Here is a 13,292-nt window from a genome sequence, read left to right as displayed (position 1 = left end):
CTGCATAGCTGACCACTGCCACATACACTGACATAAAACACACTTTACAGGAGAATGTTGTTTCTTCTACAGACAAGGTTGCTGACTTGGTGGCTTACACTTGACTTCTCATCTTCCAACTTTCCAGGCCTGTTCCTGGATTATTAACAACATCCTTCATTAAGAACTGACAAAGTGATTTGAGGCAAGCTGCTTTCCAAAATAATATACAGCAAGTGCTATATAACAGTATTTCCCCCCCCCCAAAACATGCATACATGTTAAATTTGCAAAGGTCGCTGCCAGGATCAGCATTTAAATCCAATGGAACAATAATAGCCTGATTCATGTTACAAACCTTGTAACCTTGATAGAAAATGCCTCAGTTGTGCCCGCATTGCTCCATCCTGAAGTCAGATGACCACAATCCTGCGAGATTTTCATAGATTTTAGAAGGCCTGGTTCTTTCTCCCTAGACACTGGTCAGAATGCAGCATGAAACTGGCATGGCATGGGTCCGGATTATCTCAGGGAGCACCTGCTGCCAGCATCAGCCTCCCAGCGTCCTGTGCGCTCCCACAGGGAGGGCCTCCTTAGGGTTCCGCCGGTTAGGAATGCCGACGGATGGTTCAAAGGGGGAGGGCATTCTCTGTGGGCATGCCTGCCCTATGGAATGACTGCCGGTAGAACTTCGGACTGCCCCAGACCTTTGCTCGTTTCGCCGGGACCTTAAAACTTGGTTGTTTGATCTTGCTGGCCTGGACTGAGGGGTTTTTAATTTAATTTTAATTTTAATTTAATTTTAATTTTAATTTAATTTTAATTTTAATTTAATTTTTAATTTTAATTTGTTTAATTGTGGGCTAGTCTTATTTAATTCTATTTTAAAGTGTACTTATTTGTATTGTTTTAACTCACCCTGTAAACCGCCCTGAGTCCTTCGGGAATAGGGCAGTATATAAAATCAATAAAATAATAAAATAAAATAAAATAATAAAATAATAAAATAAAATAAAATAAAATAAAATAAAATAATAAAATAAAATAAAATAAAATAAAATAAAATAAAATAAAATAATGAATGAATGAATGAATGAATGAAACTGCCTAAATATGTGCTTGGACTGCACTCTCCCAGGCACAAAATGCTGCTATAGAGATAGTTTTGTAGTGTGACATTTCTAATCCTATGCAAGGGTCCTTGGTGCTCTCTGAGCTTGGTTGTTTCCTTATATGCGTTTCATTACCCAAACTCAGAAAGTACCAAGGGCCCCTCATTTCAACCCTGAGCTACAAATATTCTCCTTTATTGATTTCTCCTTTATGCAAGCTGCGCAAAACACATAGCAGGTATGTGGCCTTAAAAACTGAAAGAAGAAATAAATAATTAAGCAAGTAGGATGAGGGCAAGCCTAACAAAAAAAGCTATAGCTAACTGCTGAGCTGCAAAAAATCTGGATGATCACTAGATGGCGGCAGAGATACAGGTATACAATTATGCCATTTAATGTCCGTGCAGAATTTTTCCAAATTTTACAGAGAGCTCATTTGTTTGTTCCTATATGCAGGAAACAAATGTTGAACTACCTACGGCTTAGTTCAGTCTAGTGCAGACATGTCAAACTCGCGACGTCACATGACGTCGTGCAACGTATCGGGACCGTTTGCCATTGACAGCAATGGGGTGGGTGCAGCTTCCACGTGACGCATCCGGCCCATGGGCCAACAGTTTGACATCCCTGGTCTAGTGGTTAAGGAACCAGGCTACAAAGCAGGAGACTGTGAGTTCAAGTCCCTCCTTAGCCATGAAAGCCAGCTGGCGACTTTGGCCAATTACTCTCGCTCAGCCCAACCCGCCTTACAGGGCTGTTGTTGTGAGGAAAATAGGAAGAAGGTTTGTTGGATATGTTTGTTGCCTTGAAGTAGTTATAATAAAGGCAAGATACAAATAAATGAATAAAAATATATAAATAAATATAGGAGTTAAGTTTTTCATTTTTCTGTAGACAGATAGGTCTTAAGAGTGAGAAAAAGAAACAAATGTATTGTTGTGATTCAGGGTCAGCCTGTGGGTTCGGCAGTTGAACTCAGAGGAGGAGGGGGGTGTTGAAGAGCTTGCTGAGGGGGTTGGAGAGCTTGCTGATGAGAGCCCTCAGCCAGGCCCCTCCCACCTGGTCACGACGGAGACCCAGCTGTGTGAGCCTGACAGCATGGATGAAGATGACCCACAGCTGGCCCTGTTCAAGGACGCCCGACGCAGGAGGCAGTCAATCAGGAGTAAACAGAGGAAGGCAATGGGGCACCTCGGAAGGAGGCAGAGAGAAGCCACGCCCTGAACTGTATAAAAGGGGAATGCGTGGGAGGGCTGGTTTGCTGAAGGCAACCGCTTGAATAGCTCCTGTTTCATGGTTGGTGTCTTGTTTTGCTGTTTTATGTTAATAAATTTGGCAGGCTTAGTTCCAGCCTCTTGCCATTTGTAAAGGGGTTGTCCCTGCCTTTTCTGCAGGGCCGGTAGCAGGCTGGTACAGAACATGCATATTTACAAGGTTGACTTTGTAAGGCACTCTGAAGTGCATGTTCTAATATTATTTGTTGTACATCTAGATCTGTCCTTCAACTAATTTATTTTTAAATGGCCGATGATTTTAAAAATGCCAAGGAAAGGGGAAGTTGGGGGAGGTTTTTGCTTACTCTGTCATAACAGTATAGTCCAATGTTGTTTCACTGCAACCTCATTTTTTAAAAAAAATTGCTTGTAGAAAAAATCCAGTTTAATGGAAGGTATTTTCCTTCACCATCTTAAAAAAAAGAGGAAAGAGTTTGGACATATTCTGAACGTACCAGTGCACTGATGAGCTGGTTTCAGTCCTTAAGCCTTGCTATTTATAAAAATAAGGAAAAAGGAAAAGCAAGAAAAAGGAAAACTCCTTTAATTCTTGGTTATTCCATCTTTTTTTTATCTGATCGAATTATTTCTCAACACAGGTGATATGAAACTGCTGATCGGACATTGCAGGGCAGCACATTATAGCACTGGTGTGGATTTGTCATCTGTGTCCTTCTCGATTCACTGCCTCCAAATCATTTGTCATTAGTAACAGCTCACACTGAGAACAAAGTAAGATATGGGAAATCTTTGATCCCTCAGCAATGTGGTAAAAAAGGTAATACCGAAGGAACGACAAAGCTGGAAGCAAACATCCTTTAAAGGGGAAAGCAACTACAATCAATCACTCTTTCATGTAGTACTTTTGCTTCGGATAATGTTTTTTGCAAGCATTTTACCGAGAGGTCCTTTAGGAAACTTGAGGGAGGTGAGCAGGAGAGATCAAAATGATACAGTGCTATGTTAATACAGTCATAATAAATTGTCAGCTGAACTGTTTTCAGTAAGAAAAGAAAAATACAGGAGGAAAGGAAAAAAACAACAACAACACCACAGAAGGTAGATTTCCTTTCCTGCTATTTTTTTTAAAAAAAGGTGCTTAAAGCCACACGCGCAAGAAGAAATAATACATTATTTTTTTCTGAAAAAAAGAAAAAGGGCATAAAAGCAGTTGCTTAAGAAGGAAAAGTATCCGGGATAGTACTTTTGAACTGTTTGCCAATGACCTTGTGGGGGGGGCAATCAAAGGGTTGGTTGGTACCTGTTAAGTCCTTCAGGGCACACAGTTGGTTATCTGAGCCAGCGGTCTCCAACCTTTCTGGCTTGGTGGCCAGGTGGAGGGGGAGGGGGGGAAGAGGGGATGGTTCCGTGAGAGTGGCACACAGCTTGCACAAATGAAGTTTCGCGCATGAACGTGAGCACCTGCCACTCGCGCAAGTGAAGCTACGTGTGCGTTCGCCCACTGCTTGTGTAGCCCAGTTCTGAACGGGCCACCACCTGGTACTGGGCCCCGGCCCGGGTGTTGGGGACCCTGACCTGAGGGATTATCTACCTCCAATTGTTTCTGCCCGCCCAGTACATTGGGCAGCGGTTCCTTCTGTCCTGGAACTGAGGAAGCATGCCTTTCTCTGTTGCTGTACCCACCCTCTGGAATAGAGATTTAGGCAGCACTTACTCTTCTAGATAGGGACGCGGTGGCTCAGTGGGTTAGGACGCTGAGCTTCTCGATCAGAAGGTGGGCAGTTTGGCGGGTCGAATCCCGAGTGCCGCGTAACAGAGTGAGCGCCTGTTACTCGTCCCAGCTTCTGCCAACCTAGCAGTTCGAAAGCACGTAAAAATGCAAGTAGAAAAATAGGGACCACTACGGTGGGAAGGTAACAGCGTTCCGTGCGCCTTTGGCGTCTAGTCATGCCGGCCACATGACCACGGAGACGTCCTCGGACAAGCGCTGGCTCTTCGGCTTTGAAACGGAGATGAGCACCGGCCCCTAGAGTGGGAAACGACTAGCACGCATGTGTGGGGGAACCTTTACCTTTACCTTACTGTTCTAGGATTCCAAACAGCCCTTAAGACCTGGCTCTGTCTCCAGACCTGGGCTTAGGTGTTTGTTGTGTTTTTATTGTTTTGGCTGTTTTTAGTCCAGGCTGTCCATTTTGCTTTTATGTTTTTGAAATTGTTCTGTGTATTTGAATTTTGTAAATGTCCAGAGTATACTGAAGTGGGCAGCCATAACAAATCCAATAAATAAATAAATAAATAAATAAATAAATAATGTTAGGTATAATGCCACACGGACATTTTACTACACTTGGAACTAAAAGTATTACAGGAGGGATAATATGTTTCTCTGCCACTTGCCTTTAAAATCTACATTAGTGATGAAATGTAGCACTTTCCTAGTGCACCACTGACCTTAATTTACTCCCTTTACTGGTTTGGTTCTAAAACAGACTGGGACTACAGTAGGCTTGTCTTCTTAGTGTTTGAAAGAATTTTAGTGTAAGGAATCACTTCTGCTTTTTTAATACTTTTTACTAAGAAGCTTATTAAGGTCAGAAGCATTAGAGCTTCACTGTCTTAGCTTCAGTTGACAAGCAAATTAACCACATTGCATTCCACTGAGAACACTCTGTTCCTCCAAAGCCTTAGCTGATAAACAGTTTAAACTGCAAGATGAAAGCTTTTTTTTCTTCTCCCTGTACTCAGCCTAGCAATTCTAAACACATACACTTACCAATTGCAGTGGGAGCTTTTAAATTGTATTTTATCCTAAACTGCCTTGAGCTTTATGGTTGGGAGGCATACAAATTGGCATAATAAATAATAAATAAGATACACAATTTAGGCATAGACAAATGCACAACTTAACACTGTTGACAGTGAACAGCTTAGAGTGTCAGGTAACAACACTTCCTTAAAGTAAGGGTTCAATGGCTCATATTGCAAATATCTCTGCCAAGACAGTGAAATTTTCAAGACAGAAATGTCTAGCCTGAAGATGATTTGAGACTCCTATTATATATCCTATTGATCTATATGGTTAAATTGCTGCAGTGAATTGAAATTCAGATGGCCATTTAAAATGTCTATTATGCCACTCAATTTTGAATGAAATCTGAATAGTCTGGAGTACCACAGCTTTAACTTCTCAATTAAATCAGACTATCTGCTTTCTAGAAAGACTGAAATATAAATCATCTTTGCCTCCTGGAAAGCATTTGGCATAATAAAGAAAGTAGGACAATTGTTCCAAAGCAATTGGCAAAAGTTCACCCATTACAAATGCCTAAATCCCTGCTAAATGAACTGTGCAGTTACACTATTGGCACTAAAATGCTCAAGGGTAGTTGATAAATATCTTATCAACTCATACAGATTTGGCAGTTAATTAATTTTAAAAACTCCATCCTCAAAGCAATGTCATTGTTGCAGAAACTATACCATATTTGCCATTTCAAAATTATCTGTAAGTTATTGTTCTTCTCACTTTGAAGGTATCTCTGTTGACATCTTGGGGAAGAAATTTCATATAAAGGAAAAGAAACACCTAGTCCCTGCATAGCAGGGACGCGGTGGCTCAGTGGGTTAAGACGCTGAGCTTGTCGATCAGAAGGTCGGCAGTTTGGCGGGTCGAATCCCGAGTGCCGCGTAACAGAGTGAGCGCCTGTTACTCGTCCCAGCTTCTGCCAACCTAGCAGTTCGAAAGCACATAAAAAAAAATGCAAGTAGAAAAATAGGGACCACTACGGTGGGAAGGTAACAGCGTTCCGTGCGCCTTTGGCGTCTAGTCATGCCGGCCACATGACCACGGAAGACGTCCTCGGACAAGCGCTGGCTCTTTGGCTTTGAAACGGAGATGAGCACCGGCCCCTAGAGTCGGAAACGACTAGCACGCACGTGCGGGGGAACCTTTACCTTTACCTTTTTAGTCCCTGCATATGTTTGATCAAGCTATCACTATCAAGCTATAGTTCCATGGATTATGACAGATTTCACTATATCAAAACATGCTCATTATAAACCTTCTTTCTTCTATCTGGTGCAATGGTTATTGGACTTACAGCCTAACTCTTTAAAAAGTCCACTCTAGAAATAATATAGGATATCTTGAATTCACAGGTTCTGATGTTTACTACTGCACACAATGCAAGAACACATCACACATAGCACTGAAATGGGAAGATTCATCTGATCTTTGAATCCTACCAGCTAGCTGTTTTATACATAAAAATATGAAAAGCTATGAATAAGGCTTCTGTTAACTTTCTAAACCAGTTGACAGAAGAACACGAATTCCATATGTTTAAAAACAAAATCATTCTATTTGAAATCCTGTCAAATTATGTTAACAATCAACCAAAGTATTATTAATGTTATTTTCTATTGGGAATGAGAAACATAGATTATAATTAAGTCCTTTCATTTATTTTCAATTAATAACTCACCAATTATATTTTAGCCATATCTGCACAGCTATGACCTATGTCTTTTAAGAAAAGCCTTAAAAGTATGGCTTTTCCAGTGGTCCCTGGGAAAAAATAATTTGTGACTCCACATCATATATCCATCATTAATGGATACTTAGGTCTCCCATGAATAGTTTAATATCCTTGCACTGTTTAAATAATTGGAGTTGTAGGTCAAATATCAGTTTTCAACCTTTTAATAATAATGTTAAAAGAAAAGAATGCTAGTTAGAAACATTTTTTTCAGCAAAACTACATACACATTAATATAGTACAATAATAAACAAACTTGTACGTTATTTTAGCAAAATGCAACAAATGCCATACCAATTTGGCTCTCTAATACTAGATACTAGGCCAACTCTTTCACGGTGCTTTAAATACTGCAGTTTGTCTCAAAAATAGCCTATATATTTTCCCTTGGTTAAGCACTATTTTTAATTAAGTCATCCAGCTGTGCACACAGTTAGTAAGTGATTCAGCAAACACTGAAAACTCAACACTTCCTATTCTATTTCAAAGAGCCAAAATTAGATGTTCCTCAATATAAACTCTGTAAATGAGAAGGAGGAGTAAAATTGCACGGGGGATAAATTTTAAGGCCGTACATACACAGAGTGATAAGCCAGAATTCTAATAGCTATTAGCTTTCTGTAAATTATTTTAATTAAATTTATAAACCACCACGTCTCAACAATTCTTGATGTTTTATAAAATTAAAACATGCTTACATCAGCATTTAAGCTACAAATAATTCACCCCTAAATCCAACTGGAACAATTATATTTGAATCTGGAAGGCTATTACAGATGGAGTCAGTTTCACCTCCAGAAGGAGTGGCTTCTAGAGAACCGCCACTATTACTGAAAACAATTGCTTCCTGGCCTTAGCCCCACTCATCTCTTATGATAAACATTCCAAACATGCAACCTTGGTCCCAGACGGTAGCCCTGAAGATACCTAGGTGCCAAGTCATAAAGAGTTTATAGGTTAAAACCAGCAGGTGAATTGGACCAATAAACCTAGGGAAAACCAATGCTGGATTGCCTGCAATATTTATATTCTCTGATCCTGACAAAATCTGCCAGATAGCACACAGATCCCTGCAATTTGAAGCAAATGCAGTTTTTGAGTAGTCTTCGAAGGCAGTCCCACTGCATTGCAGCAGCCCGAATGAGTAGTGATGGGGACATGAATCACTGCAGCAAGGTCATGCTACAAGTATGGCTTAAACTGAAGCAGGTCAAAAATCCTTCTGGGCATTCCCCCATCTGCCCATTGAGCAATAGTCATGAGTTTAGAACTGAAGAACTTCTTGGATGAGATGCAAAACATTTTCAAAGTCCAGTTGTCTTTTGGAAAAAGGATCTTTGGGGCAACCATGACCTGGATAATTAAGAAGCTTCATAGGCATGAGTTTAGAAGAATTTCCTGTCACACACCTATTCCCTCAGAAGTAGTGCTTTCACCTCAGCTTCCACATCATTGGAACAGATAGAAAACCATAATGATTAAATACCATAACAATATATTTTGTTTTTCAGTGGGTGGCATACAAACATAAGCACACAATTCCAGATTTAAAATAAATCAGAATACAGGTATTTCTCCTGCTTACTCCAGAAGCTATGGGTGCTTCAACACTGGAGGTTTTTAAGAAAAGATTGGACATCTAATTGTCTGAAATGTTGTAGGGTTTCCCACCTGAGCAGAGGATTGGACCAGAAAACCTCCAAAGGTCCTTTCCAACTCTGTGATTCTGTTACTCTCTTAAACATACTCCTCTTAAACAGATGCAAGTCTGATTTTTACAACTCGGCAGCCCTCTGCTTCACTGAAACCTGGCTAAATGATTTGATTAATGATAGCAGTTTGCATATCCCAGGATTTAAGATACAGAGGACAGACAGGATTGCAGAAACATCCAATAAAAAAGAAGGGAGGGTGTCTCTGCTTTTATATTACCAACTGATGTCCCAAAGGTGCTTTTTCAAGAGGCAACTGGACTTTCTTGTTTTTCTTTGAAGACGTTTCCCTTCTCATCCAAGAAGCTTCTTCAGCTTTGAAAAAGATTCTTGGATGAAAAGCGAAACGTCTTCAAAGAAAAACAAGAAAGTCCAGTTGCCTCTTGAAAAAGTACTTTTGGGACAACCATGACCTGGATGACTGAGAAGCTCCATAGACATTAACAACCGATGGGGTAAAAATGTCACTACACTAAAAAAACAACAAAGAATGTTCTTCCTGCGTCAACTCAGAAAGCTCAGACTGCCAAAGGAGCTACTAATACAGTTCTACAGAGGAATTACTGAATCTATCATTTGTACCTCTCTAGCTGTCTGGTTTGGCACAGCAACCAAACAGGACAGACACAAACTTCAACGGAGTTAGACAGGAGTGCAGAAGAAACAACTGCTACCAGCCTGCTTTCCATTGAGGACCTGTATACTGCATGACCCAGAAAGAGGGCTGTGAAAATATCCTCAGACCTCTCACATCCTGGACATAAACTGTTTCAACTTCTTCTTTCAAGACGACACTATAGGGCATTGCATGCCGAAACAACTAGACACAAAAACATGCCATCAGTCTGCCAGACAGCTAATTCCCATAACACTGTCTCACGCCCTAGGATATTAGACCATGTAGTAGGGCTGTATTACTATTATCCTTCTCATTTTTCCTATTACCTATTCCTTTCTAACTATCAGTTTATTGTTTGTACCTTATGGTTTAAGCTGATTGTTTTTATTTAGTATCTTATGACTATCACTGAGTGCTGTATCTTATTTTTCTATTATGATTATGATCATGATGATTTATCACTTGTTGATTGTACACTGATTGTACACTGTATGTACACTAAGAGCTTATGTAGTAGAGACAAATTCTTTGTGTGTCCAATCACACTTGGCCAATAAAGAATTCTATTCTATTCTACACATGAAAATTGGGTTTTATTAAAAGGGAAAACATAACACAAAACCAAGCTGTGATAAACTGTTTCTATGCTAGACACTAGAACCTCTAGTTTCAAGTAGGTCCCTACTTCTTCCTTAAACCTCATATCCAGATTACATTGTTAGCTCTCCTCTTCATGCAAACTTAAAGAATTCCACTGGGTAGTATTCAAATCTTTTTGTCCAACATGGCATGTATCAATAGAACAGATTTGCTCTTCTCTCAAGTACCATGCTCAATCCGTCCCTGAACATTTTGGCAAGGGGGAGAGAAAGAGGGTGTTGTAGATAATGGAAAAATTCTGCTATGACAGCAAAAACATGGACAGACACATACACACACACATAATTATTTTTAAAAAGACAAAGAATTCCTGAAAATAGTATTTCATTTAATATCCAAATATCCTGTTAAATTGCTTTTGCATTATTTGTACTATGAAATAATTATCTGCTACTCTTAATGGAAAGATGATTCATTTCAGAAAATAAAGTTCTTGGTCATGCATAGCAGAATCTAGTTTTCTCCATAGTTGAACTATTTATTTAATCAGACTAACCTGAGCCTCCTTTGGCCAGATATTTGTCCCTTGCATAAATGACTGAATCCAGCATAGACTCAAAGAGGAGGAAATAGCCCTGCAAATTGACAAAAAGGAAAATAAATAGAAGATTGTGTAAAATTATGCACCAGTTTTAGCAAGCTCTACAGTAGCATTTATAAACTTTGTTTTTGGACATAAGTATTCTGAAGAATAGTCCAGCAGCTTTCATTCTTTTCCTATTAGTACTGCCATTTACACCCTGGTATAGCAATTTCTTTCATTAAGCATTTCACAATTCCTTTTTTTTTGAATATATATTTTTATTTTATTGAAAGCGTCCACAACTACATCATAACAATACATCGCAGTGCTTATTAAGATTCTTTTAAAAAATACAAAACATAATAATAAACATTCTAATAATTTAGACAAGTTGCTGTTACATTATATAATCAATCCTTCCCGTAACCATCCCTTTTTATCAACCATTCATACCACGGTCTCCAAATAAATAATAATCTGTATCCCCCTTATCTTTCAACAGCATGGTCAAACGGTCCGATTCCGCATAATCAATGAATTTCTTGATTAACAGATCCTTGGGAGGACTAACAGAATTCTTCCAATATTGAGCCCATAATATCCGTGCCGCCGTTAACAAATGCGACATCAAATACCATGCAGATCTATTCAGATTGTCTGGTTTTAAGCCTAACAAAAACGTCTCAGGAGTCAGTTTAACAGAATGTCCCAAAATCTCATTCAACCATATGTGAAGCCGATGCCAATACTTCCTCGCTTCACTGCAGGTCCACCACTGGTGGTAATAGGTGCCCTCTCTTTCTTCACACTTCCAACACGCTGGGGACACAACCAAAAACATTTTACCCAATCTAGCTGGAGGGAGATGCCAACGAAACATCATCTTATAAGCATTGTCCTTATACACAGTAGATTTCGTTAGCCTAAAATTTTTCTCCCAAATGGACCGCCAATTATCACGGTCAATTTGGTAACCCAGATTCCTTTCCCAGGCGACCCTAAAGCCCTCTGTAATTTCATTTAATCCATCCATATCCAATAGTAAAGAATAACATTTTGCCAGCAACTTCTCACTTTTCCCGAAAAGAATCTTATTGAATCCTTGCGCTTCTCTAGTAATCCCTGGCACTACTCTCTCCTTCATAAACTGACTGCGAAGCTGCATATATGCCCACCAATCTACCTGGATACCCTGTTCCTGCAATTGCGATTTAGATTTTAATTCTCCATTTGAATGCAATAATTCTTTATAAATCACCCTTTTTTCTGGGTTAAACACATTAGGGTATTAGCATTTCACAATTCCTAAAGGAAGAGGCCACAGATTTAACTTTAATTGATTATTAGTATCAATATGTACAAAATGTGACTAATGAAATCTCTGAAGAGCATATCTCTTTTTGTACATAAAGGGGCATAATAAAATAATAATAAAAACTTCAGCTCTCAAATCCAGCAAAAGTCAGCCACAAATGTCATACAAGCCAAAAAGAAAACTCACCCAGTTCCTGCTACAAAACCACCATAGAGGCAGGAATGCTTAGGCACAGGGATGGTAGTAGCTAAATGTTGCCCACTTAAAAGTATGTTTAATAGAGAAGGGTGCAGGCCCCTTACCATGGAATGGTTCCCACTGGAAATCAAAGAGAAGCTCAACAAATTGTGCTGGTTTGGAGGCATGCATATAAAATGTAAAGAATAACCTCAAGACCTGAGACTGATTATATATATAGGATAAAAAGAATAGCTTTGTATTAAGAAACATAGCTTCCTTTAGGCCATGTACATGCTCTTAGTTCCCAGCCCATTCCCACTTCTTCAACATGGCTGCAAAGAAGAAACTGTAAATTTGGGCTTTTATTTTAGAATAACAGCACAGTGTGTCATATGAAACTTAAGTTAATGTACTGATAAACTACAAATCAAAAGTTTAAGTTTAATCACAGTTTGCCTGGATTAAATTGGTTTAATGTACAAAGGAAATTAAAAGTTTCTGAATTCCTCCTTAGCAATATCCTGGAAAGCAAAGGAGGGTTAGGACTGGGCTTCTCTCAAAAGGCTGAACACCAGATCATAATTATACCTAACAGCCAATAATATTTTATTCTCAGAACGCAAACTAACTGTGCGTAGCCGGAAAAGTAGGTTTGAATCTCAGCATCTGCAAAAGGATTGGAAAATCTATTCTCTAAAAAAAAAAAAAAGGTACACAGCAGTGAGAAAGAGGCGATTTTTCTACTGATAAGAAGGCTCAACTTTATTTAGAACTGAGGGTTAAGTAAGCAAGGTTAAGATAGCAATTTTATTTTGGGGAAAAATAGCAGCCAGAACAGCTTGATCCAGAAAGTGCTTCTGATGGAAAGCTTTCATCAGTTTCCTACTGAACAGCTCTCTCTCTCTCTCTCTCTCTCTCTCTAGCTGCTGTTTGCACAAACAACAGCCCTAGGGACAAATGGCAAGCAGGTTTTTTATAGCAGGACATATGTATATTTGCATCCAACAGTACCTTTTGTATCTCTATGGAGCATTTCTCTCTGCACAAGGAGACCCAAGATGTCTGCTGTTCCTCCTTCCGCACTGCACTCCCTCCCCCCACACGTACATGAAGGCTGTTTTGAAAATCAAGGAATCCTCCACAAAAAATGTGTCACACAGCATGGAAAGGTATAATGAAAATTGAGTATTACACCCCTGGGAGGGAGAAAGGTTTTCTGCTAGGACAAAGCCATCACTGGAAGAAACCAATTATTGCATTAATACATCATTACCTTTCTCAGTCATGCTAAAAAGGCAGACCACCGATAAAATAACTGGTATTTTTTTTTAGAACTCAACTGTTCTCTTCTGGTATTTTCCAGGCTCATACTGCAGTTTTTACCTCAACCATCCAAGCTCCCTTATGGATTATCACATC

General features: G+C 39.4%; 1 protein-coding gene across 2 annotated transcripts in view; it reads right to left on the bottom strand.

Annotated features, from left to right (window-relative positions):
* The window catches only part of PRMT3 (protein arginine methyltransferase 3), a 79,137-nt gene that overhangs the window by 37,229 nt on the left and 28,616 nt on the right, over positions 1-13,292 (bottom strand). For both annotated transcript variants that reach the window (XM_083355334.1, XM_083355333.1), the window contains one exon: positions 10,352-10,430. In XM_083355334.1, coding sequence (XP_083211460.1) covers positions 10,352-10,430 — 79 coding nt within the window. The remainder of the gene's footprint in view (positions 1-10,351; positions 10,431-13,292) is intronic.

This window comes from Vipera ursinii, assembly GCF_947247035.1.
Source record: "Vipera ursinii genome assembly, chromosome: 1".
Taxonomy (NCBI): Eukaryota; Metazoa; Chordata; class Lepidosauria; order Squamata; family Viperidae; genus Vipera; species Vipera ursinii.
The sequence above is the reverse complement of the archived record's forward strand: the minus strand, read 5'-3'. Positions and strand labels throughout refer to the sequence as shown.